General features: G+C 42.6%; 1 protein-coding gene across 3 annotated transcripts; it reads left to right on the top strand.

Annotated features, from left to right (window-relative positions):
* The first annotated feature begins 129 nt into the window (after positions 1-129).
* LOC144695633 (butyrophilin subfamily 1 member A1-like) lies at positions 130-26,831 on the top strand. Of its 3 annotated transcripts, none has more exons than XM_078566542.1 (8): positions 130-244; positions 8,894-8,972; positions 11,202-11,549; positions 15,533-15,823; positions 17,334-17,453; positions 19,909-19,935; positions 21,910-21,936; positions 25,031-26,831. In XM_078566542.1, the coding sequence occupies exons 2-8, from the start codon at positions 8,912-8,914 to the stop codon at positions 25,558-25,560; spliced, it is 1,404 nt and encodes a 467-aa protein (XP_078422668.1). In that variant the 5' UTR covers positions 130-244; positions 8,894-8,911; the 3' UTR covers positions 25,561-26,831. The 3 variants fall into 3 exon arrangements, with proteins under 3 accessions (XP_078422668.1, XP_078422669.1, XP_078422670.1); XM_078566544.1 differs by lacking the exon at positions 130-244 and adding an exon at positions 7,385-8,142 and having other exon boundaries at positions 8,888-8,972; XM_078566543.1 differs by lacking the exon at positions 17,334-17,453.
* Positions 26,832-27,066: the final 235 nt, after the last annotated feature.

Here is a 27,066-nt window from a genome sequence, read left to right as displayed (position 1 = left end):
GATTTGTACCACCAATTATTTGCACAGTTTCACTTTCTCAGTCCCGCCCATTTATTGCACCTGGAGACATTTTAAAATTACTTTCGTTTTCTTCTTCGATCGTCTGCTGTTTCCCCTGTCTTTGTGAGCTCCACATTAAAGAGCGGCTCTGAACTTGTTTATTAAAGTGCTTCTGCGCGCAGATGACAAACTGCTCGAGGATAAACCGGGTCAAGTTCCCATCAGGAAGTTCTGGATAATCAGTGAGTGTTTAAACCCGCTGCCGTGTCCCACCCTATCGGCTTCTGTGGATGGGGAGCTTTTTGTTATTCATTGACGGGATGTGTGCGTCACTGGCTGGGCCAGCACTTATTTCCCATCCCTAATTGCTCTTGAGAAGGGAGTGGTGAGCTGCCATTTTGAACCGCTGCAGTCCATGTTTAAGATAGTTGAGGATCTGCTTTGGCCGAACTGAAACAAGGAAGAAGTTTGAAAATGCTTCCCCTGAGGTTTTTTTTTATCCCCATTTTGTCCATTGTACGCTACTGTTTTACTTTGTATAGATAAAGGGCTGAATATTCCCGGGGGGTTGGGTGTAGCAGAAGGCTCACCCTCCTGCGGAAGCAAAGTTGATGTGGACCTGACATGGTCTGCAGTAGTAAAGCTCTGCAGGTTAAATAGGCAGCCTGTGGGCCTTCCGCCCCTCACAGAGGAGGCGGTCCCACCTTCTGGAGCTACCAGCCGGCAGTTCCAACTGTCCCGGCAGTTAGTGGGCGCGTCCAGGACTGCAGTGGGAACAAGTAACTCCAGGGTAAAAGCAAAAAACTGCGGATGCTGTAAATCCAAAACAAAAATACCTGGAAAAACTCAGCAGGTCTGGCAGTAGCTGCGGAGAGGAGCACAGTTAACGTTTCGAGTCCGTATGACTCTTCAGCAGAACTAAGGAAAAATAGAAAAGGGGTGAAATATAAGCTGGTTTAAGGGGGGGGGGGGGGGGGCGGTGGGACAAGAAGAACTGGATAGAGGGCCAGTGATAGGTGGAGATAAACAAAAGATGTCACAGACAAAAGGACAAAGAGGTGTTGAAACTCTTTCGAGTTATCAACAGTCACAGATTGCAACTCTTTCGAGTACAATCACAGTTCTTGGTTTCCGGGAGTGGGACATGAACCCACAATCCTCTGATTCAAAGGCGAGGGTGCTATGAACTGAGCCACAGCTGACACCTCTCAACGAGCTTTTGAAACTCTTTCGAGTTATCAACAGTCACAGATTGCAACTCTTTCAAGTACAATCAAAGTTCTTGGTTTCCGGGAGTGGGACATGAACCCACAACCCTCTGATTCAAAGGCGAGGGTGCTATAAACTGAGCCACAGCTGACACCTCTCAAAGAGCTTTTGAAGGTGGATTATCTAAAGGAATGTGCTAATTAAGGGTAGAAAGGACGAGCAAGGTACAGATAGCCCTAGTGGTGGTGGGGTGAAGGAATTGAAAAAGGCTAAAAGGTAGAGATAAAACAATGGATGGAAATACATTTAAAAATAACGGAAATAAGTGGGAAAAGAAAAATCTATATAAATTATTGGAAAAAACAAAAAGGAGGGGGAAAATCGGAAAGGGGGCGGGAATGGAGGAGAGAGTTCATGATCTAAAATTGTTGAACTCAGTATTCAGTCCGGAACGCTGTAAGGTGCCTAGTCGGAAGATGAGGTGCTGTTCCTCCAGTTTGCGTTGAGCTTCAATGGAACAATGCAGCAAGCCAAGGACGGACATGTGGGCATGAGAGCAGGGTGGAGTGTTGAAATGGCAAGTGACAGGGAGGTCTGGGTAATGCTTGCGGACAGACTGAAGGTGTTCTGCAAAGCGGTCACCCAGTCTGCATTTGGTCTCTCCAATGTAGAGGAAACCGCATTGGGAGCAACGAATGCAGTAGACTAAGTTGAGGGAAGTGCAAGTGAAATGCTGCTTCACTTGAAAAGAGTGTTTGGGCCCTTGGACGGTGAGGAGAGGGGAAGTAAAGGGGCAGGTGTTGCATCTTCTGCGGTTGCATGGGAAGGTGCTGTGGGAGGGGGATGAGGTGCAGGGGGTGATGGAGGAGTGGACCAGGGTATTACAGAGAGAATGATCGCTACGGAATGCCGCCAGGGGGGGTGAAGGAAAGATGTGTTTGGTCGTGGCATCATGCTGGAGTTGGTGAAAATGGCGGAGGACCTGGAAAAATTATTAATTTTGCTTCCAATTTCCACCCCTCCATCATTTTCACATGATCCATCTCTGACACTTCCCTTCCTTGACCTTTCTGTCTCAATTTCTGGTGATAAACTGTCCACCAATATCCATTACAAGCCTACCTACTCCCACAGCTACCTCGACTACAGCTCCTCACACCCCACTTCCTGTAAGGACTCCATCCCAATCTCTCAGTTCCTTCGCCTCCATTGCATCTGTTCTGATGATGCCACTTTCAAAAACAGTTCCTCTGACATGTCCTCCTTCTTCCTTAACCGAGGTGTTCCACCCACGGTGGTTGACAGGGCCCTCAACCGTGTCCGGCCCATTTCCCACGCATCCGCCCTCACGCCTTCTCCTCCCTCCCAGAAACATGATAGGGTCCCCCTTGTCCTCACTTATCACCCCACCAGCCTCCACATTCAAAGGATCATCCTCCGCCATTTCCGCCAACTCCAGCATGATGCCACCACCAAACACATCTTCCCTTCACCCGCTGGCGGCATTCCGCAGGGATCGTTCCCTCCGGGACACCCTGGTCCACTCCTCCATCACCCCCTACTCCTCAACCCCCTCCCACAGCACCTTCCCATGCAACCGCTGAAGGTGCAACACCTGCCCCTTTACTTTCCTTCTCACCGTCCAAGGGCCCAAACACTCCTTTCAAGTGAAGCAGCATTTCACTTGCACTTCCCTCAATTTAGTCTACTGCATTCGTTGCTCCCAATGCGGTTTCCTCTACATTGGAGAGACCAAACGCAGACTGGGCGACCACTTTGCAGAACACCTTCAGTCTGTCTGCAAGCATTACCCAGACCTCCCTGTCGCTTGCCATTTCAACACTCCACCCTGCTCTCATGCCCACATGTCTGTCCTTGGCTTGCTGCATTGTTCCAGTGAAGCTCAATGCAAACTGGAGGAACAGCACCTCATCTTCCGACTAGGCACTTTACAGACTTCCGGACTGAATATTGAGTTCGACAATTTTATATCATGAACTCTCTCCTCCATCCCCACCCCCTTTCTGATTTTCCCCCTCCTTTTTGTTTTTTCCAATAATTTATATAGATTTTTCTTTTCCCACTTATTTCCATTATTTTTAAATGTATTTCCATCCATTGTTTTATCTCTACCTTTTAGCCTTTTTTGATTCCTTCACCCCACCCCATCCCAACTAGGGCTATCTGTACCTTGCTCGTCCTGCTTTCTACCCTTAATTAGCACATTCCTCTAGATAATATCACCACCTTCAACACCTCTTTGTCCTTTTGTCTGTGACATCTTTTGGTTATCTCCACCTATCACTGGCCCTCTATCCAGCTCTTCTTGTCTCCGCCCCCCCCCCCCCCCCCCCATTAAAACCAGCTTATATTTCACCCCTTTTCTATTTTTCCTTAGTTCTGTTGAAGAGTCATGCGGACTCGAAACGTTAACTGTGCTCCTCTCCGAAGTAACTCCAGGGTCTTGAGCAGGGAAGGTTTGGATAGGTTAGGGTGTGGGGCTTGGGGGTAGTGGGTAGTGGGTTTAAGGCAGTAGATGGGTAGGATGACCTGCAAAGGGCATCCCCTGAAGATAGAACCCTCCCCTTCTTTCCCACTTTTGAAGAATTTATTTTAAAAATTGGGCTTCCCACCCTCATCCAAGCATTTTATAGTGTGGGCAGCATATTATCAATATCAAGCCTGATTGACCCTTGATTATCTATTTAAATATGGTGGCGGGCTGCTGACTTCAGCTCCTGTCCACCCGCCAGTAGTATAGGGGTGACCTCTGGGTGGGTGAGAAGGTGGTTGGGTGGGTTGGGCAGCTGCTCTATTTTACTTGCTCCCTGCTGAAAACACTCCCAGCACAGGCACATAAAATACAGCCCATGGATTCAATTTGCTTTTCTTTGTGGCGCTCCATGGTGACTGGATATGTTAGAGGTAATTTTAACTCTCAGTGATAGCATTTAATGGATGATCTTGCTTCTACTGCCTATCATACACCAGGAACAAAGGTTCATATTTGTCAATATAAAATTTAACAACAAATTTAACAACAAAAGGTGCTTTACATAGCACCTTTAATGTAGTAAAATGTCCCATCTGGAGTATTGTGTACCGTACTGATCTCCTCCTTTAAAGAAAGATGTAACTGCATTAGAAGCAGTTCAGAGAAGGTTTATTAGACTAATACCCGGAATGGGTGGGTTGTCTTAAGAGGAAAGGCTGGACAAGTTAGATTTAGAAGAGTAAGAGGTGACTTAATTGAAACCTTTAAGATCCTGAGGGGTCTTGACAGGGTGGATGTGGAGAGGATGTTTCCTCTTGTGGGCGAATCTAGACCTCGGGGTCACTGTTTAAAAATAAAGGGTTGCTCATTTAAGACAGATGAGGAGAAATTTTTTTCTCTGAGGGATGAGTGTCTTTGGAACTCTCTTTCTCAAAAGGCAGTGCAAGCAGAGTCTTTGAATATTTTTAAGGCAGAGCTAGATAGATTCTTGATTAACAAGGGGGTGGAAGGTTATCAGGGGTAGGCAGGAATGGGTGTTGAGTTTACATTCAGATCAACCATTATCTTATTGAATGGCAGAGCAGGCTCGAGAGGCTGAGTGGCCTACTCCTGCCTCTAATTCGTATGTTCTTATGTAAAATTTGACGTTGAGTCATATCAGAAATTAGTGCAGTTGATTGAAAGCATGGTCTAAGAAGTGCTCTGAAAAGTAGGAAAGAGGAACAGGGAAGATTAAATAGGGAATCCCAGAGCTTAGGACACAGCTAGCTGAAAGTACGGCTACCAAATGTGGAGTTTAATCACTCTAATTTTAATCAATTGAAGAAGTTCAAAAGACCACATTTGGAGGACCATAAATATCTCGGAGGATTGTAGGGCTGGAGGATGTTTCAGAGATTGGGAGGGGCCAGGCCATGGAGGAAATTGAAAACAAAGTTCAGAATTTTAAAATCCGACCCTTAAGTGGGAAGGATGAGGGGAGAAATGAGAAGGAAGCATGATGGTAAGAGATGAGGCTCTACAAGGAGTAAAGAGAAAATAAGTAAAAAAATGATGGGATCATTTCCAGAGCGGCAGCCAAAACATGCACATATGGATACAAGGAAAACTCAAGTTAAATAGGCCTGGTTACTTAGCAGTTATTAGGATACAGATAGCCTGTAAGTAAGTGGGCAAGAGGAGACAATGGAGGGAGTCCAGAGTTAAGGTCAGAGGTCTCATGGTGGGATGAAGTTAATGTAGATAGGCTGGAGTCAGCATGGAGCATTGACCGGACATGCTGATTCCCAAGTTCAGAGATGGGTGTGGCCAGCAAGTGAATTCCAGAAGCTATTTAAAAGGTAGAGTATTAGAGGATAAAAGCAAAATACTGTGGATGCTGGAAATCAAACAAAAACAGAAAATGCTGGAAAAACGCAGCAGGTCTAACAGCATCTGTGGAGAGAGAAACAGTTAACATTTCGAGTCCCTATGACTCTCCTTCAGATCTAAAGACAAGTAAAAATGTGATGAAATATATACTGTTTAAGGGGGATGGAGCAGGTGAAGCTGGGTAGAAGGCTAGCGATAGGTGGGGGTAAAGGAAAGATTGACAAAGATGCCATGAGCAAAAGTACGAAGGGAGTGTTAATGGTAGTGGTTAGGGCTAAAGGAGGTGCTGATAGTAGCAATGGTAAGAAAGCAGAATGTGATTATAGCAGAACAAGGGTAAGCACTCTGAAAAGAACAGCATGAACAAGTGACAGATGGTGCTGGTGGGAGGGGAGGGGTCAGTGGTGGGGAAAAAAGAATTGGAAATGGGATAAAAAGATGGGATGAATAAAGGGAATAAATAATGAATAAATGAATAAAAATGAAAATAAATGAAAAATAAAAATCAATTTTGGAAAAAGGGGGGAAAAAGGGGTGAGGATGGAAGAGAGAGTTCATGGTCTTAAGTTGTTGAACTCAATGTTAAGTCCAGAAGGCTGTGGAGCAGAGAAAAAAAAGCACTGGTGAAGTAGGAGCTCACCATTAGGTCCATTGATGGCAGAAAAATGTACTTCAGCCCAGGAGAGTGAATTGCTGACCAGGAACTCAACTGGAGCAGCAGCAGCTCAGCAGAAAACAGCAGCAGTGGGGGAAGGGCTACACTCTGATCATATTTCCTTTAAAACGTACACAGTAACAAGGCAGCTGAGTCTTAGTGTGATCCAAAGAAGACTAGCCTTGATATCCAGAAAAATCCAGGAATTTGGAAGCTGAATTTGAGACAAAGATCCAGTGCTCACTAAGGAAAGCAGAAAGTAGATTTGGCTGAAGGGTGGACAGTGTCAGTTTAAATGAACATTAATTTGTAATGAGGGCTAAAATGCACCTACTATTAGAGCTAATAGAACATAAAATGGTGGAAGAGAGGAGATTGGGGAGAAAGGGCAACAGATTGCAATGGATGGACAAGGATTGAGGTGCGGAAGAGGTCCAGGAGTCATCTTTATCCATATCCTTGTTGTTGTAAAGTGTACTTTGCCATTTGTTAAGCTCTTATATAGGAAGTTGCGATCTGAAAACCAGCTAGCCTTATGTTGAACCATAATGTTGTGATTGTACAACACAGTCCTGTGATGTTGTGAAGCATGGAGTGGAATGTTGATTGTTCTCCTCAGGTTCACCTCCTTGCTTTAGTGTTTCTGAGGCCAGAAGCAAGTGGAAGAGAAGGCTGCAGTATTCCATCATCAGTAGGGCAACAACTAGACAGAACTTGCTTGCTGAGAAATCCTATTCCTCTATTGCTCCATGGCCATTATAACTTGTTGCAGTGCCAATAGTCAATATTTCTGTTAACAATAACATAATTAGAATTTTACAGTTCCTCTCCTCTGCTGGTGGGTTTGCAGGCAGAGGGGCCTGTAAAATCCCCTTGCTGGCCTTCCCACCACTTACCCACCCACACCAGATCCATCGGCTATTTTATGGGGGAGAGGTGGGTGAGGCCTTGCCCCAGCTGAGGCTTTTAAGTGACTAATTAATGGCTACTTAAGGGCCATTTCCTGCCCAGCTGCAATTCTGAGGAGATCAGGGATGGGGGAAACCTATCATATCCTGCTCAGGGTTCAAGTAGGAAAGGCAGGGTGCCTCCTTCACAGACCTCCTTTCTTAACCAGTCCCCTGCCCAATCACTGCCCCCCCCACCTCCCCCCCAAACTCCCAAGGTATGACTCCTCTGGGTGCTCTCTATGCTCCCTAAGCCCACTGGCCTTTCCAATCTGACTCCCACCGGCCGGGGCCTCGAGATCCCCTCATCTACCTGGTTCTGTGTTCCTGACACATTAGAATTTAGGGATTATGTGCATCCCCAGCACTGACCGCTGCTGGGACTACAAAGTTGCTGACCAATCAGTGAACTGTGCGGCAACATCGCCATCAACTTTTTCTCTGAAAAATGCTGAACCGTGTTTTACAGTAAAAGTACCATTTGCAAACAACAACTTATGTTTATATTGCGTCTTTAACATAATGAAAGATCAAAGCTCTTCACAGGAGCATCATAAAGCAAAGTATGAAACCAAGTCACATAAGATATTCATTCAGATGACCAAAAGCTTTGTCAAAGAGGTAGGTCTTAAGAAATCTTAAAGGAGGAAAATGAGATGGAAAGGTATAGAAAGGATATTTGAGAGCATGGGGCCTAGGCAGCTGAAGACACAACCACCAATAGTGGAGCAATTAAAATTGGGGATGCACTAAAGGTCAGGATGAGATGAGTGCAGATATCTGAGAGGGTTATGGGACTGATGAAAGTTACAGGGTGGAATTTTATTCTGGCTGGATATTATGGTCCTGCTGAAATCAATGGACTTGTTAACAGCTCACCACATTTTACTGCCCTGCCCTCACTGCGACAGGGCTGTAAAATCCCGCCCTTAGGGATAGGGAGGAAGGCCAAGGAGGGTTTTCAAGCAGGTAAGAGAATTTTAACGCATGGTTCTGTTTTCCTCGCTCTGTTTGTAATTTTCCTTGTTTTTTGCCATCCATTTTCTCCCTTGTCTTGTAATCTAGTTAAACACCCTGCTTGACCCCATGCTAGGCACCCTGCAGTATCTCGCCAAAATGGGCATTATTTTTACATGTAGTCCTGACACAAAGTGTGTGTTTGTGTGAACATCAGAACAACCCTGACCGTGATCTCATCCTAGACTCCACAAAAGCACAGCAGAAAGATATTGATCAGGGATAAAACATTCCTTCATTAATGGAGGGCTAGTGAGTCAATTGTGGTGCTGTGCCCATAATCCTGCCTGAGATTCAGCAACACTTTACCCTTAACAGGCCAAGGATCAAACTTGGGACCTTCCTGGTCTCTATGGTCACAGGATAAAATGCTAAGCTAACGCAGAGATGATCTTAGTGTTGAACATTGAAAAAATGTCTTCTCTGCTCGTTCGCAGCTTCCCTCTCACTGCGGCAGCCATATTATATTACTGAGACAATTGTAGATGAGGTGGGTATTGAGAGATTGTGTGTGAGGAAGACTTACAAAAAGCGAGGCCGGGTATGAACAAGCACCTCTGTTGATAAAGGAGAGCAGAATTTCAGAAATTGCACTAATTAGTCGTACATTAGCATCCTAGCTTAATTTCAGGGCCACTGATTTTTTAAAAAACAATGCTCTTTTCAAAAAGGTTAACAAGGGTTTTCTTTTAGGTAATCAATCAAATATTAACAAACATGGAAAAAAGGTGTTTCGGTGTTTTGCTCCTACACTCTATTCTTCAAAATGCAATATCAGGTAAGAAAGTGAGTTTTTACTCTAAATCTTACTGATGCCTTACTTTTTGCTTGGCTGTATTTATCAGTAACCACATAAGAACGGATGAGTTTTAGGAAACAAGGGAAGTGTCATTTGACCCCAAGAAACCCATCCACTTTTGGGTACAGTAGCATAGTGGTTATGTCACTTGATTAATAACCTAGAACCCAGGGCTAATGAATCAGAGACATGAGTTCAAATCCCACCATGGCAGCTGTGGAATTTACGTTCAATTAAATAATAGGGAATAAAAAGCTGGTCTCAGTAATGGTGACCATGAAACTCCTAGATTGTTGTAAAAACTCACCTGGTTCACTGCTGTCCTTGAAATAATGGCAAAGTAGCTCAGCAGACTCAGTTTTCTGCCTGGAAATCCCTTCCCCAATCACAAGATCACAAGACAATTACAGCTGAGGAAGATCATTTGATCCATCTTCATTCATCCATCTAGGAAGTCCTTCCCAACTCAGCATCCAGGGTTTTTGCCTCTTACTCTTCCCAAGAATCTATTCCAAACATCAATCTATGTGAAGAATTTCCTAACAGCCTTAGATTTTTCTTTAATCCTGTTATTCCCCATGTCTCAATTTGGCAATTTAAATTAATGCAGTGCCCTGTATTTGCCTTGCCCATTGCCTGAACTACCTTATTAAATATCTCCCTAAGATCATCTTTCAGATGTCTCAATCTAGGTAACAAAGTACAAGTTCTTTCAGTCTTTCCTTGTAACTGTGGCCTTTTGCATCAAGAAGGATCAGCTTTGTGGTTCTTTTTCCCCAGCACTTGAATGTCCTGTGTGCCTCAGTAACCAGAATTGAACACCGTTCTCAAAAGTGATCTTGGTCCTGACTTCTGCTGTATTATTTTGACTAAGATGTTTTAAAGTACCTGGCTTTTTCAGTTGCTGTTCTGCATTGACTGGACCCAATAAGCATTAAGTTAACCAAGATTCCTCGGTCTCTTTCAACATCTTGTTCAGCTACTGTGAAGAAATTTGATACTGAATGGATGAGATTGTGTCATTAAGTCACAACATTAAGCCTTGATGCCTCCACCCCCCCAAAAACCCCAGGACAGTTTGCACAGTTTTCATCCTTTTGGAAACCACCTGGCTTCAATTTGAGTCTTTTCTTCTGAGAAATAAGATTTTTAAAGTTAAGAGAGATTCAGTTGTTAATGGCCTCTCTCTTTTTCTGTCGCGCGCGCGCTCTCTTTCTTTGTCAAAGGATATAGGAAGGATATTCTTGCCTTTGGGATGGTCTAGGAAAGGTTCACTAGATTGGTTATTGGGATCAGAGGGCTCTACCATGATGAGAGGCTGCACAAATTGAGCATATAGTGCAGTTTAGCAGAAGAGAAGTAATCTCATTGAAATAAGAACATTAAACAAGATTGTGAAGGGATTTGACAGGTAGACACTGAGAAGTTGCTTTCTTTGGCTGGGGAATCTAGAACATGACTGCACAACCTCACGATAAGGGACTGATCATTTTGATTGAGATGAGGCAAAATTTCTTCACTTAAGATTGTAAATCTTTGGAATTCTATATGCCAGAGGGCTGTGGATGTTCTATTGTTGACTGCATTCAAGGCTGAGATAAATCAATCTTTGATCTTTCCTGCCCCTATGCCTTGGTTCCCTGAAAATGGGGTTGAGGCAGAAGATCAGCCATGATTGCATTGAATGAGGAAGCAGGCTCAGGAGGTGATATGGTTTACTGCTGCTCCTATTTCTTATGTTCCTATGCCAAGAAACAAATAAATGGTAACTGGGAAAAAGAGATTAATTTACATTTATGTACAGCACCTTTCATGATCTCGGGATGTCCCAAAGCATTTAACTGCAGCAGCTATTTTGCATGCATAGCAAGCTCCCACAAACAATGATAATGACCAGGAAGAGCCATTTACCCTGTTTCTCTTGAGGTTCCACCCATCTTCTGTCAGAGCAATAACAGAAGATCAGTGGCAAGCCTGGTGTAATTTTCAAGTCACAGTATTTATGTTACATAAGTAACAGGTATAAAGTCCATAATATTTCTTTTCTTTTCCATTAAAGTGAACTTGTTTCTGAGAACAATGATGTTTGAAAATAATGAGCATTAAAATGGATCTTAAGTTACGTTTTGCTAAATATTTTTTAAGATGTTGCAACTGTAATATTTCTGTGGTACGACTGCTGACGTTTAAAACGTTATATTTTACCAGACAACTTTAAAGTCATTGGAGCAAAACATCCCATCACAGTGGCTGTAGGTGAAGATGTTGTATTACAATGCCAAATGGTACCAGGTTCACCCCTGGAGAGTCTGGAGGTTCGATGGTTTAAGTCAGACTATACTTCACCAGTACATTTATACAACAGAAGACAGGATCAACCTAATGTGCAGGACAAAGCTTACCAAGGGAGGACAGAACTTTTTAAAGATGAATTTCCCCATGGAAATGCTTCCCTCAAACTGAAGAAGATAAGAGCATCAGATGAAGGGAATTACACATGTTTTATTGACTCCAAAACACACTATGAGGAAGCAGTGATAAATCTCAAAGTTGGAGGTTAGTCCATATAGAAAATGGCAATTTTGAAAAATCATTAAATAAGAAGTCGTAACTTCAAAGCCCATGGAAAATTGAAAAAACCATGAAGACTTATCTAAAGATGCGCTGGTGTTATTCACTTGTCCCAGTAGTTTGACGCTTTTCAGTATTTTTAAATCTTTTCTTCACGGAAAAATGATTTAGGAATGAATTATGTTTGTGTTTATTTTGAAACTCTGCGTTTGCACAAGTTTTTAAAAAAAGGTTGCAGGCTCCAGGTAGACACCATGTACATCAAAGTTGAGCCAGTTTGAGAATCTTCACTAGCTTACTATCTGTTTCAAATGAAAACAATGAGTGGCAGTTGGTTCACCCCAAGTTATTAAACCAGAATGACCTCTTTTTATTTTCAGAATAGTAGGAGCCCTATATTGTAAACATGTACTCCAAGGAGCAAAAAGATTTAGTGGGTTTTATCAGGTGAATCACCAAGTAGAATAAAAAAATGGTCAGAGGGACAGCCTCTCATGTGCTGGGGAAAAAAGGACAGACACTTTGGGTAATCTGTCAACCAGCTCAAACAAAGGAAAAGGCCCAGCCTAGCCAAAAATAGGGAAACTTGTTTGTTTATTTCAAATTCAGAGATATTCAGAAACAGTTAATTGAATCAAGATAAGATTAGATTACAACTTGCTGTGCCCCTAGCCAAGCTGTTCCAGTCTAGCTACAACACTGGCAACTATCCGTCTATGTGGAAAATTGCCCAGGTATGTCCTGTACACACAAAGCAGGACAAATCCAACCTGGCCAATTACAACCCCATCAGTCTATTCTGATCATCAATAAAGTAATGGAAGGGGTCATCAACAGTGCTATCAAGCGGCACTTGCTTAGCAATAACCTACTCACTGATGCCCAGTTTGGGTTATGCCAGGGCCACTCAGCTCCTGACCTCGTTACAGCCTTGGTTCAAACATGGACAAAAGAGCTGAACTCCCGAGGTGAGATGAGAGTGACTGCCCTTGACATCAAGGCCGAGTATGGCATCAGCCCTCAGAAAACTGGAGTCAATGGGAATCGGGGAAAACTCTCCACTGCTTGGAGTCATACGTAGCACAAAGGAAGATGGTTGTGGTTGTTGGAGGTCAGAAGTGGGGATGTTCGCTGATGATTGCACAATGTTCAGCACCATTCGCGACTCCTCAGATATGAAATAGTCTATGTCCAAATGCATCAAGGCCTGGACAATAAGTAATATTTGCACCACACAAGTGCCAGGCAATGACTGTCTCCAACAAGGGAGAATCTAACCATCACCCCTTGACTTGCAATGGCATTACAATCACTGAAATCCCCACCATTAACATCCTGGGGGTTACCATTGACTAGAAATTGAATTGGACTAGCCATATAAATACTGTGGCTACAAGAGCAGGTCAGAGGCTAGAAATCCCGTGACGAGAAACCCACCTCCTGACTTCCCAAAGTCTGTCCACCATCTACAAGGCACATGTCAGAAGTTTGATGGAACATCCACTTGCTTGGCTGAGTGCAGCTCCTGCAATACTCAAGAAGTTTGACACCATCCAGGACAAAGCAGCCCACTTGATTGGCACAGCATCCACAAACATTCACTCCCTCCACCACTGATGGACAGTAGCAGCAGTGTGTACCATCTAAAGATGCACTCAAAGATAACACCTTCCAAACCCATGACCACTACCATCTAGAAGTTCAAGGGCAGCAGATAGATAGGAACACCACCACCTGGAAGTTCCTCTCCCAAGTCACTCACCATCCTGACTTGAAAATATATCGCCGTTCCTTCACTGTCACTGGGTCAAAATCCTGGAACTCCTTTCCTAACAGCACTCTGGGTGTATCTACACCACGTGGACTGCAGCGGTTCAAGAAAGCAGCTCACCACCACCACCTTAAGGACATCTGATAATAAATGCTGGCTCAGCCAGCATTCCCTGAATGAAAAAAAGCTGTTACTCTGTACAGTCGCTTGCAGCCTGTAAGTGAAAGCACCTCAATGATTTATTATTGGTCTTTTCTCACTAAAGTCTGACCATCTTTGGAAGGATTTGAGAAACACACATGCAGAAGACACAAAATATCTAGCTCCAGTCAGAAAGCATCTTATTGTTGTGACCCTGGGTTATGTTGTCGTAAAATGTGGGCAGCAGGGGGATGTGCCTAAACAAAGAGACTTGGACTGTCTCGGAGTAACTAGCAATGTTGTATCCAAAAGGATGCTTATGACAGATTCAAAACTTGTAACAGGGTTGCCTTCAGAGGAGTTTGTGGATCTGTGCTCCAGTTCCTGGTTTGATTGTCATCTATGTAGAGGGGGCAGGGTGATATATGAAGAGGCACCTGATAAAAGTAACCTGGACTATTGTGAAACTTAGAGAGATTCAGAACTAAATTAGTAGAAACTGGTTAGAGTAACTTCTTGTTTTCCCCACAAGATGATGGACACAAAAACAGGAAATGAAGGTGGATATTTCTATGTTGGTTAATACCTTGTAAGAGAACTGGATAAATAGGTAGTTTGAAGGATAGATTTGGATAAAAGTTGCAAAATTCTATGTAGAATGTGCTTCTGAAAAATGTAGGCATGTAATTAGATATAATTCTGGATTTCTACCTGTTTACCTGAGGGGACAGGAAAATGCTTGCAGAAACGTAACTGCAGAACATCAGAACAATGCAACTTGATATAATGTGGTATTTTCTCATTCCAAAACAGTGAAAATGCCAAATTCCAAAGAGTCTGAGAGAGAAAAATGAACAGGAAAAGAACTTGAATTTATATAGCACCTTTCACAACCACACAATTCACGAAAGAACTTTAGAACTATTGTAATGTAAGGCTGTCAATTTGTACAAAGCAAACTCCCGTAAACATCTCATTTGTTTTTGTCATGTTGGCTGAATGATAAATGTTGGCCAGGGCACTGAGGATAAATCTGCTACTCTGAGATAGTACCTTGGAATCTTTTTGACATCTTAGAGAGCAGGGCCTTGGTTTAAGATCTTATCCAAAAGATTGCATTTCGACCGGTTTGATTCTGTCTTCACTGCAGTGGGATTTCAACTCACAATGTTCTGTCTGAGAGGCAAGAGTTCTACCAACTGAACTAAAGTTGACATGACTATGTAAGTAAATAGATGCCAGGGTATCGAGAGAGATTAACAGAGGTGACCAAAAGCTTGTTTAAAATCCCAGAATAAGAGAAAAGAAGCCAGTGGGGTAGAGGGGGTAAATTGTAGAGAATAGGGCTCTGGACTTTACCAGTGTTTGGAAAGATGCAGAGGAGACTGTAGGGTGCTGAAGAATTGGAAGATGCTGCAGAAGTAGGCAAGAAAGGGCCTTGGGTGTATTTGAAAGCAATGAAAGGATTCTAACTTGAATTAATGTAGGATGGGGAGCCAGTGACAGTGAGCGAGTGTTTGACAAGTGTGACAAAATGCAGGATGGGATATAGGTAACAGAGTTTCGAGCTAGTTGGAGTAGATGCAGACTTATGAAGCCAATGAGGAGAATATCAAGAGAAATCAAGTCTAAAGGTGAGAGAAGTGGGAATAAGAGTTTCCATATATGAATGGAAAAAGGTAGGGACAGAAATGATCATGTTGTGGAGGTTGAAATAACTGTTCTTCAACTTAATTGAAACATCTTGAGCAAGACTCCCAGAACAATTGTATAGATTGCATCATTATTTGCCCAACTGTGGGGCACTAACATTTAAAAAAAAAACAGTTCTTGGATTTTAATTACATCTTTTTGTCATCTTTAGTGAAAAAGTAGTTATGTCAGTAAAACAAGGGGCGCTATGTACTGAGTTCTAATCTTTAGTTAGAGGAACTCAGTTCGTCATTTTGATATGATTTAATGGTCTACAATTATGTTGCATTGTCACAATGAACATTAGGAAAATAATTTTCATTGATCATGTAAACTTTACATTGCATTGATAATTAACTTCTAGCTGCAGGTTTTGGACAACAGCCTTGGATTCACTTGGAGGGAATCATTAGTCAAAGAGTTCGTCTTGAGTGTAAATCGGATGGATGGTACCCTGAGCCACATGTACAGTGGCTGGATGGAAATGGACAACTTGTGACAGCACAACCTGTAACAATACATCAGAAAGATGCCAGTGGCCTTTTTACTGTTTTGACTCAAATTGATGTAACAAGTGATTCTCTGAACAGATTCTCCTGTCTAATGCAAAACAGTTTGTTGAACAAAGAGGAAGAGGCCCATCTCCAGATACCAGGTATGTGAGCAACCTTTCATTGTTTTACAACCAAACCCACTGCCAAATATGTTGTCGCCTGTCCTGAGATACTAAGTCACTGGATATCAGTCTTCCTCTGCCATGATACCATGGCCAGAGTATTTCGCTCGGCGTGTGTCTGAAACGCTCAAGCGTAAAATGACATGTGATGATGTCGGGCGAGCGTCCCGATGTCATTGCGCACTCGCGCGATATTACGGTCAGCGGTTGAGTGTGGGAGTCAGCAGCGCACCCGCCGACAATTAAGTGGCCTATTAAGGCCCTTAATCAACAAATTGATTGGAATTTTTCACTGCCCATCCAACTGTTCTGTTGGCGGTCAGGCGAAAAGGCCAAGCGGCCTTTGCATTTTTGGTGAAACCTCATCCATGGGCGGGATGAGGTTTTGACCAGTGATTTTTGTTTTAAATTTTACACTCATTTAACATGCCCCTGCTCATGTGACAGAGTCACATGAGGGGACATGTTTTCATTATTCTAAAAATCTTTATTTTTATTGATAAAAATCTTCAGCGCCCTGAGGCAGCTCTGTGCCTCAGGGAGCTTTTACTGTGTGCACATGCGCAAATTTCAGTGCTTGCGCTCCTCCCACCCCCACCCCAGCAGCGCGCATCTCACGCTGGCTGGTCGTTAATTGGTGAGCCAGTGTGAAATCGCAGTCGGGCCTCAATCGTGGGCGGCAGTTGGTTTCTTGGTCGCTCCCAGGACCACCCGCCGTGCCCGTCCTACAAGGGCAAAATTCTGCCCCGTATGTGGGCTGATCATCAACTTTTGAGATACCACAGCTGAGCACAATTCTGTCATCTTCTCACATTCACACACATGCACATAATCCAGCAGAGGTCACAGGCTAGTGATCTACACTAGAAAGGTTGACTAATGTTTTTTCTACGGTGGGCCGTTGTATTGCCTACCCTACTGTTCCCCTGGCTGTAACCTGCTCACTTAGCAGAGATGAGAAATGCAACCTGGCATCTTCTGCTTAAATGCAAACCCATGGCCTCCTTTGTGCTCCAAGTTCAGCAGCCATGGAAAGCACAAATTCTTCCTCTTCTGTGCAACTTCATTGTGGCCTTCCTTGTGTTTCCCCATTATAATTGTACTAGTGCTAATGCTTGATGTACCTGTATCAATATATGGTGCTCTTAAGTTTGAGAGCTGTCAACTGGCAAACTTCTAACTTCCACCTGTATTGTTTAATTCTTGACATTAGCTTGCACACAATGTATTCAGGGATTGTGATTTTACCTCCCCACACCCTACCCTTTGATCTGTGCTCTTTATTAAACTTTATTTCCATAAACCTTGAGACTAGGTTGAGCTGATACTGCCACAGTTTATGTAAATGCCCTAACCTCTGGACTTCTGATGGCGTTAGCGAGCCTTGAGTCAGGAGTTAGAAATGGGTCTGATGACCCCAATCAAATTTGGGGCCCCAAGGTTCATATTTCTCATCAAACATTGATTCTGATTTTGCTTTGTTTTACAGAGGCATTCTTCCCTAAGGTTAATGTGTGGCTGGTAATTTTCTGGGTGTTTGTTGGCCTTGTGGTTGCTATTGTTGTTCTCGAAATAATACTCCACAGAAGAAAACGTAGGAAGATTAAAGGTAGGCGCATAAGTGACAGTTCAACATTATTCTAGTTAAAAGACTAAAATGCTACGTAAGCAACATCCTTGGGACTGATATTTTATGTGGGCACAGGCACAATTGCGAAACTGGTCGCGCCGCATCAGTCCACCATTAAATGCTCCTGACATTCATTTCAATTGACTTCAATATAACTCAGTGTCAGGCACATTGTATAATGTAAGAAATACAGTTCTATCTGTTTTTCTCCCCCAACTGTGTTCAATTTCAGTCCACTTGTGTCTGACCCGCACTTTCCTATCTCATTGTCAAAGAAGACCAACTGCTGATCTTGGAGAAATAATCAACAGCAACAACATGCATTTATGTAGCGCCTTTAGTGTTGTAAAATGTCCCAAGGCATGTCATAAAAGTGTCATGAAACAAATTGGGCACCAAACCACAACAGGAGATATGAACAAAAAAAAGATACATTTTAAAGAGAGTTTTAAAGGAAGGCAGAAAGGTGGATAGATGTAGGAAGGGTATTCTGGAGCTTGGGCCTAAGCAATTGAAGGCGCAGCCATCAATGGAGGAACATTTAAAATTGAGAATGCACAAGAGGCCAGAAGTAAAGGCACACAGATACCTTGGGGAGTTGTGGGGCTGGAGAAGATTACAGAGAAAGGAAGGGGAAGACCATGGAGAGATTTAAAAAGGTAGATTAGAATTTTAAAATCAATACGTTGCTTGACCTGGAGACAAAGTAGGTCAGTAAGCACAGGAGGTGATAGGTGAACAGGACTTGGTACAAGGCCCGGGCAGCAGAGTTTTGGATCTTTTCGGATCCATGAATATAACAATGATTAAACAGTATGTCATAGGACTTGAAAGGTGATGAAAATGTTCAATGCTAACCAGTAAACTTGCAGAGAATTGAACTATCTGTTGGGGTAACTCCAGAAAACAACAGTGATCGATCTTTGATTTATATAAGATTCAGTTTTTAACTGCTGTTCAGTCGGGTTGAAAAGGATGCTTTTTATTACAATTTTGTCTCATTTCCATTCTTAAAATGCTGTGAGGGCTCACTCATTATCAGTTGACTGTTCAACTGGGAACCTTTCATAACCAATTCCTCTCCTGTCCTCGTCTCACATTTGTACTTGCATTCCTATGGGTTTTAGTGATCAAAAGAACCACTGACCAGTTTTTCTCTCCACTCGTCTCCTTACTTAGGTTCTAATGAAAGGAAATCGACCTGAAACATTATCTCTGTTTCTGCACAGATGCAGAATTTTTTCCATCATTTTCTGTTATTATTCCCTTTCTTGGGAATGTTATAATCAACTAGTGCTTTAAAGGCCATTCTCATTACAACAGTCTATGTTGATATAGCGCTTTTCATGTAAAATAAACATCTCAAGGTGTTTCTGAATGGATGTACATAAGGGAACAGACAGTAGACTATGAAGCAGGAGATTAGAAGGGATGGACAGAAGTTCGGTCAAAACATTTTTTGCTACTAAGTAATAAGAATGTTTTACATTGTCAGAATCTGAGGAGAATGAGCTGGTTTGTTACATTGCTTCCTAAGTAGCAGTAACTAACAGTGCTATACAGTAGCAAATGGAACACAGAGTTAATCTACAGGCTGGTGACTCAAATATGTGTAAGATATTGTAATATTGTCTGACTATGATGCCCGGTTCATTTCTCATTAACCTAGATTCAAAGGTTCAGTATCACCAATATGCAGACTATTATATTAACACTCCCGAAATTGATCTGAATATACCATAGTGACATCCTGAATTACAGATAATGAGAGATGTATTGAGATACAGCTCAACATCATCATCACCATCACTGGAACATGAGGTGGAGGTGAAATATATAAATTCTACAGAAGGTCATGAGTTCAATTCCCACTTCAGATACAAGGCTAGCTTCATACTTCAATACAGTACTGAAAGAGTACTGCACTGTTGGAGATGGCATTGTTGGCATGAAACATTAAACCAAGTCCATGTCTGTCTCACAGGCAAAAGACCCCCATCCATTATTCAAAGAAGAGCAGGGGAGTTCTCCCCAGATTTCTGACTTCCATTTATTCCACAGCCAGCATCACTGAAAAAAAACAGATGACTGCATTTCTGTTGTGGTATCTTACTGTGCAGTAAATGGCTGCCATTTTCAAAAATAATTCAATGGTTGTAAAGAAATTTGGACAACCTGAAGTTGTGAAAGGCTCTATATAATGCAAATTCTTTCTTCAATCAAGATTTTTAAACTCGAGGGGTAGAATTTTAAAATAATGTATTTGTTCAGAGTTTCCGTAGAATATCTTTAAGATTTATTCTATATATATATATATATATATATGATGAGAAGTGTACTGAATGCTGAATGTGTACCCAGTATTTCTTTACATTCTGTGAGGGTAGCTGCAAAATCTCTCACACTAACACTTTCTTGTGTTCTTGGCTTTCAGAACTACAGCTGTTTTGCATTTTAGAAGGTAAGATATAATCTAATCATTTCAGAGCCCTGATTTATGGTGACAGAATCAGAAAGCCGTTTTCATTACTTAAATTTTGAAGATCAAATGCTTTATTTAATCTGTTTTCACAAGTCTGGAAAAAAACTGAGAATTAAAGTGGGGAAAAAGCGCTATATCCTGATGGTGTGCATCTGAGAATGCTAACAGACATCTGGAAAAAGAAGCAGCTCTGACTACAGTCTTTCAAATATTCATGGATATGGAAGATTTGCTGGAGAATTGGAGTTGGGGGTGTGGGAGGTTTGTTGGGAGGAGAGCTAAATGCTCAGTTAAAAATGATTAAAAGGAATAAACCAGGTAATTACAGACTAGCAGCCTAACTTCAGTAGCAAGAAAGCTTATTGAGTTCATAAGACAGGATAAAATTAATACCACAAAAGATTCGGGATAGTCAAAGTTTGCTTACATGAACCTGTAAACAGTAAGTTAGGTCTGAAGAATTTAGTAGAGGGATTTTCTGGTTTCCCCCCCCCACCATGGGACTGGAAATTCCCATCCAAAGTCAAAGGACCTTTTGCTGGTCCATCAAATTTTCTGTCCTACCCTTGACCATTCCCGTGGCGGGCGGGACAAGGACATCCTGCCCTAAGAGGACTTGAAGCAAGAATGGCATGTACATAGAGCTGCACTGGAGACTTGTTGATCAAGTTAAGTTGCATGATAGTAAAAGTGAATGTGGCAACATGAATAGGAGGTGGCTAAAAGGAGTGGAAACAGATTAATAGATTTTATTTTGGATGAGGTCCAGAAGTTCAAAGTTGGGACCATTGGATAATTATCAAAATCTGCAGATGACACAAAAAAGGATTGTATTTGACTTTTGGAGGACATGGAAGGACAGCTTTGCCTGTTCTTGCACCTGGGATCATTGGTTTTTCAGAACTCAATAGCCATATCTTCCCTGAAGTGGCAATCACAGTTGGATTGCCACTCCACTCCTAGTTAGTCACCCTGAAATGCAGCATTAACTTTCTCGGCTAAGCTTCCAACGCGGGCTGGGTGAGAAAGGTGCAGTGCAGCTGGTCAGGAATCCTCTCAGTCGAGTGCAGCAGAGTCGACGCTAAGGAAGACATGCCCCTGTCTTTTTTTTTACAGTGCTAGCTGCCATTATGCAGGTAGCTTTGTAGTTTTCAGCCACTTTGAGAAGTCAGGGAGAAGGTAAGTGGGTAGGATGGGGTGGGTGAGGTCAGGCGGGAGGATGGTTTGGGTGGTCAGTGGTGGGGGAATTGGGGGGTTGTCTGGTGGCCAATATGGAGTATTTGGGCAGGGAGGGGAGTCAAGGGGGTGGGGGTAGTTAGGGTGGGGGGGGGCGGGGGGAAGAGGGTGGGGGGGGCGGGGGGAAGGGGGTGGGGGGAGGGGGGGGGTGCAGGGGGAGGGGGGCGGTGCGTCAGTACTATAGTTACCCAGGAGTTAGAAGTGGTTCTAATTTTTACGACATTTTCTGTGTAACTATTACTGTGAGACAGTCGTAACCATCTGAAGTCTGCTATTTAAATTGGATTTTCATATGGTTTCCATTGCAAGGCAATTGCCTAATGGAAGTTAGAAATTTCCGGGCACTTACCGTGCAGTTGCCCAGTGTATCTTTGGGGTACCCCTACCCCTAGGTACAACGTCCCGGGGAATGGAAGTTATGGACAAAAGAAACCAGGAAGATTGGATGGTGAGGAGTGTGTGCCCATAAGTGACCCTGCTTTGAAAGAAGTGGACAGAATATCTCACAGTCTGCTGGTGTTCTAAACCCACCATGGCCTCCTTAGTTTTCTAAACCTCCTTCAGCCTCGCACAGAGATTTCCGTGCAGTCATGACAATGCAGGCTAGGGAAAGGAAAATATTCTGCATTCTTAGTTTGCATCAGTACAATTGACTGATTTTATTTGACGGCCACTGAGAAATACAATGTATCAAAAATGTTGTTTTTATATTTGCAGGGCATGACAATCAGGAAATCAATTATCGTAAGTATAAACCTGCAACACAAAACAACACCAACTTGCACTCAGAGAGTGCGGTTAACATAGTAAAACATCTGAAGTAACTTCACAGGAACATTATAAGAGGAAAAATTGACATCAAACCACACAGAGATATCAGGATAGGTAACCAAAACCTTGCTCAAAGAGGTAGATTATATGCAGCATCATAAAGGGGGAGAGAGACATGGAGAGGTTTAGGGAGAGAATTCCATAGGGCTGAAGCAGTTGAATGCATGCTCAAGAGGCCAGAATTGGAAGAGTGCAGAAATATTAGTGTGTGTAGGGCTGGCGTAGTTTTTGAGAGATAGGGAGGCTATGGTGGGATTTGAACACCAGGATAAGAATTTTAAATTTTTAGGCATTGCTAACTGGAAGCCAATGCAGATCAGTGAGGACTACAAATGTAATTTTGTTCAATTTCTAATTTCATGTTACTAGCCTACTGAACATTCACCTGCTCCCCACCTCTACCCTGTGTCGATTGAATGCCACCTAAACAAATGCACTTTGACTGTTTGACTAATTGTTCTAAAAACTCCTAATAGCTAGTTGGTGAAGGATGAAACCAGAGTCAACCTTTACTCAGTTTAGATTTTTCAGAATGAAACATTACAGGTATATGCCTCCTAACCAACCCTCATTCCTGTGTCAGTAAGTATCTCTTTACGACCATAAGACGTAGGAGCAGAAGTAGCCCATTTGGCCCATCGAGTCTGCTTTGCTATTTCATGTGATTATGGCTGATCTGATAATCCTCAACTCCACTTTCCTGCCTTTTCCCCATAACCCTTGATTCCCTTACTGATTAAAAAGCCTTGAATATACTGAACGACCCAGCCTATACAGCATTCTGCGGTAAAGAATTCCACAGATTGACTACCCTCTGGAAGAAGAAATTCCTCCTCACCTCTGTTTTAAATGGGCGTCCCCTTACTCTGAGATTATGTCCTCTAGTCCGAGATTCTCCTACAAGGGGAAACAACCTCTCGGCACCTACCCTGTCGAGCCCCCTAAGAATCTTCTATGTTTCAATAAGGTCGCCTCTCATTCCTCTAAACGCCAATGAGCACAGGCCCAACCTACTCAACTTCTCCTCATAAGAAAATCCCTCCATCCCTGGGACCAAACTAGTGAACCTTCTCTGGACTGCCTCCGCTGCCAGTATGTCTTTCCTTAGATAAGGGGACCAAAACTGTTCACAGTATTCTAGGTGTGGTCTAACTAGTGCCTTGTATAGTTTTAGCAAGACTTCCCTATTTTTGTACTCCATTTCCTTTGAAATAAAGGCCAACATCCCATTTGTCTTACCTATTACCTGCTGAATTTGTATGCTAGCTTTTTGTGATTCATGCACGAGGACCCCCAAATCCCTGTGCTGCAGCTTTCTTCAGTTTTTCTCCATTTAAGTAATATTCAGCTCCTCTATTCTTCCTGCCAAAGTGTATAACCTCACATTTTCCCACATTATATTCCATCTGCGACGTTTTTGCCCACTCACTTAACCTGTCTAAATACCTCTGTAGACTCTTTGTGTCATCCTCATCACTTGCCTTCCCACCCATTTTTGTGTCATCCTCAAACTTGCCGATAGTGCATTCATTTCCCTCATCCAAGTCATTAATATAAATTGTAAATAATTGTGGCCCCAGCACTGATCCCTGTGGCACTCCGCTAGTTACAGGTTGACATCCTGAAAATGTCACCCGTATCCCAACTCTCTGTCTTCTATTAGTTAGCCAGTCCTCTATCCATGCTAATATACAAGTCCCAACACCATGGGCTCTTATCTTATTAAGTAGCCTTATCTGTGGTACCTTTTCGAATGCCTTTTGGAAATCCAAATATATTGCATCTACTGGTTCCCCTTTACCTATCCTGCTTGTTACCTCCTCAAAGAATTCTAATAAATTTGTCAGGCATGATTTCCCCATCATGAAGCCATGCTGACTCTGCTTGATTATTTTATGTATTTCTAAATGCTCTGCTATTGCATCCTTTATAATAGACTCTAACATTTTCCCAATGACAGATGTTAAGCTAACTGGCATATAGTTACCTGTTTTTGCCTCCCTCCCCTTTTTGAATAAGGATGTTACATTGGCAGTTTTCCAATCCTCTGGGACTTTTCCAGAACCGAAGGATTCTTGGAAGATTACTACCACTGTATCCACTATCTCTGCAGCTATTTCCTTTAATATCCTAGGATGCAACCCATCAGGTCCAGGTGACTTATTGGTCTTTAGCTCCATTAGTTTCCTTAATACTTTTTCTCATGTACTGAAGCAAGAACCCAATCAATGCCCTGCAGCTGCATACATTTAACCACAATTGATAGACAGCTCAGCTGCTTTGGGACTTCTATTCCACTTTCATGGCATCTTTCCTACAATCTGCTTTTCGAAACACGCATATTGTAATTAATTGTATATTGAGTTGCCAATCTCTCCTTGCTGTATTTTATTTTTATCCCATAAAATATCACCAATTTAAAATAAGAGTACAAAAAAAAGACACCTGCAACTACTCATCACTGTGACACTGCATGGAGTAACACTTTGACTACCCTTCCTCCTGTGGCACTGTGTAGAGTGACTCTTCAACACTCATCCTCCTGTGATCTGCTCTTCCCTCTGTGACTCTGAGTGGACTGTGATTTTAATTGCCCTTCCCCCTGCCACTCAGGGTGGGCTGTGATTTTAACTGCCCTTCCCCCTGTGAATCTGGCTGCAGTGACCTAACCAGCCTTTCCCCCTGTGACTTGGTGGAGTGTGACCCCTCCTGTGCAACAGTGCTTTGCAGTTGTCGGATATTCGTTTCTCTATTTTATGCCTCCAACAGCTGGAAATCCGCTGGAAACACCAGACTCGGTGAAAGCACTGAAAATGCTCAATCCCTGTGTTTGAGAGCGAAAATTTCCAGTCGTTCAGAGAAAACTGAATTAAATGGAAATCTCGGTTCAAAACGGGAATCATGTGGCTCTTGAGGGGTTTAATGGATTTATTCAATGTCTAAACCCTGAATTAACCTGTTTGGAACCTTGAGTGAATCTCTCTAATTCTGCTGTTTCCTTTCCCAGCCTCTCTGACCTTGGATAAAGATACTGCCCATCTGGAACTTAAGTTGTCTGACGATCAGAAGAGTGTAAGATGGACTGGAATAAGTAGCAATCTTCCTGACACCAAGGAGAGATTTTCTAACATTCCCTGTGTGCTGGGATTAGAGGGATTCAAATCAGGAAGACATTACTGGGAGGTGGAGGTGACTGGGAATGGCGAGTGGAGTGTGGGAGTAGCTGCAGATTCAGTTGACAGGAAGGGACAGATTGAGCTAAAACCTGAGAAACATTTCTGGCTTATTGGGTGGCAGGGAAACCATTTGGTGGTAAGCTCCTCCCTCCCATCCGATCTTCCTCCCAGTAACATCCCCAAGAGGATTGGTGTTTACCTCAATTACGAGTCTGGGGCAGTTTCATTTTACAATGCGAGCACAAAGTGTCACCTCTACACTTTCTCTGGGAACAAATTCACAGAGAAACTTTGTCCTTTAATGCGTATTTTGGAAAATGTGTGTCTTAAAATATGTCCCAGATCAGTGAAACGTTTCTAACATCGAAGTATTTGAAGTCCACCATTTAATGCATAAAGGATGAAATTAGACATGTCAGGGATGCAAAACAGATATATTAGACACCCATTATGTGCTCTACCCCATATTAAGTTCCATTAATTTGAGTAGAGTTGAATATCAGGTCTGTGATATAATGGGCAGGAATGATGCACTGCAGCAACTCACCAAGGCTCCTTTGACAGCACCTTCCAAATTTACGACCTCTACTACTGGAAAGACAAGAGCAGCAAATACACGGGAACAGCACCACCTGCAGGTTCTGACTTGGAATTATATTGCCGTTCCTTCACTGTCGCTCGGTCAAAATCCTGGAATTCCCTCTTTAACAGCACTGTGGATGTACTTACGCCACATGGACTGCAGCAGTCCAAGAAGATGACTCAGCACCACCTTCTCAAGGGCAATTAGGAATGGGCAGTAAAAATGCTGACCTAGCCAGTAATGCCCACATTCTGTGAACAAATATTTAAAAAATGGTGCAATGCTTTCTGATTTAACTCTCTGCCATATCCACTTTCACCCCCATTTGGTCAAAGGAACCATTAAATGATAATCAATCTGTTCATTTCATAATAGATGATTAAATACAGAGCTTTATTCAGAACATAGAAACAGGAGGATGTCGTTTAGCCCTCAAGCTTGTTCTGCCATTCAGTGAGATCATGGCTAATCTGCAGCCTAACTCCATGTATCCATTTTTGCCCCTTAATACCTTTCAATCCTATCAGTCTCAGATTTAAGGTGTACAATTAATTTAGCACCAACTGCCATTTGTGGAAGAGAATTTCAAACTTCTACCACCCTTTGCAAGCAGAAGTGTTTCCTAATTTCATTCCTGAATGGTCTGGCTCTAATTTTTTAGACTTTGATTCGTAATCCCAGCCTGTTCAACTAATAGAAATAGATTTCCCCAAATCTATCCCATATGTTCTCCATATTAGATTAAAAGCTCGATCAAACCTTCCCTTTATTATCTAAATTCCAGGGAATACAACTACTTTTTGTAATCCCTCCTCATAATTCAAGCCTCGGAGTCCAGGTGTCATTCTGGTAAAACTATGCAGCACTCCCTCTATGGCCAATATATCATTCTTGAGGTATGGTGCCTAGAACTGCTCTGAGTACTGCTGGTGTGATTCTACCTCCTCATGTTCTAGTTCTCTACATATAAAGACCAGCATTCAGTTTGTTTTCATGATTATTTTCTATACCTGTTCATGATATTTTAATATATGTATCTGGACCCTCAAGCCTGTATGAGCCTTCACTGTTTTTAGCTTTTCACCATTTAGAAAATACCCTGTTCTGTTCATTTTTTGTCTAAATGGACGATATAGCATTTCCTTACATTGAAATCCATTTGCCATCCTCTTGCCCATTCACTTAATCTATCAATAACTCTTTGGAATTTTATGTTCCCATCTACTAGTTACAATGTCACCTATCTTATGTCAGCAGCAAATCTGGATATGTTAAAACAATAGG

Source organism: Cetorhinus maximus, chromosome 21 (genome assembly GCF_964194155.1).
Source record: "Cetorhinus maximus chromosome 21, sCetMax3.hap1.1, whole genome shotgun sequence".
NCBI lineage: Eukaryota > Metazoa > Chordata > Chondrichthyes > Lamniformes > Cetorhinidae > Cetorhinus > Cetorhinus maximus.
The sequence above is the reverse complement of the archived record's forward strand: the minus strand, read 5'-3'. Positions and strand labels throughout refer to the sequence as shown.

Bases quoted from the DNA above. Each gene is read 5' to 3' on its own strand.
- LOC144695633 (XM_078566544.1), top strand. From the start codon at position 7,969: ATGGGACTGATGAAAGTTACAGGGTGGAATTTTATTCTGGCTGGATAT. The intron at 8,143-8,887 runs GCAGGTAAGAGA...GTTTTCTTTTAG, and splicing joins AGGCCAAGGAGGGTTTTCAA to GTAATCAATCAAATATTAAC. The intron at 8,973-11,201 runs GTAAGAAAGTGA...ATATTTTACCAG, and splicing joins TCTTCAAAATGCAATATCAG to ACAACTTTAAAGTCATTGGA.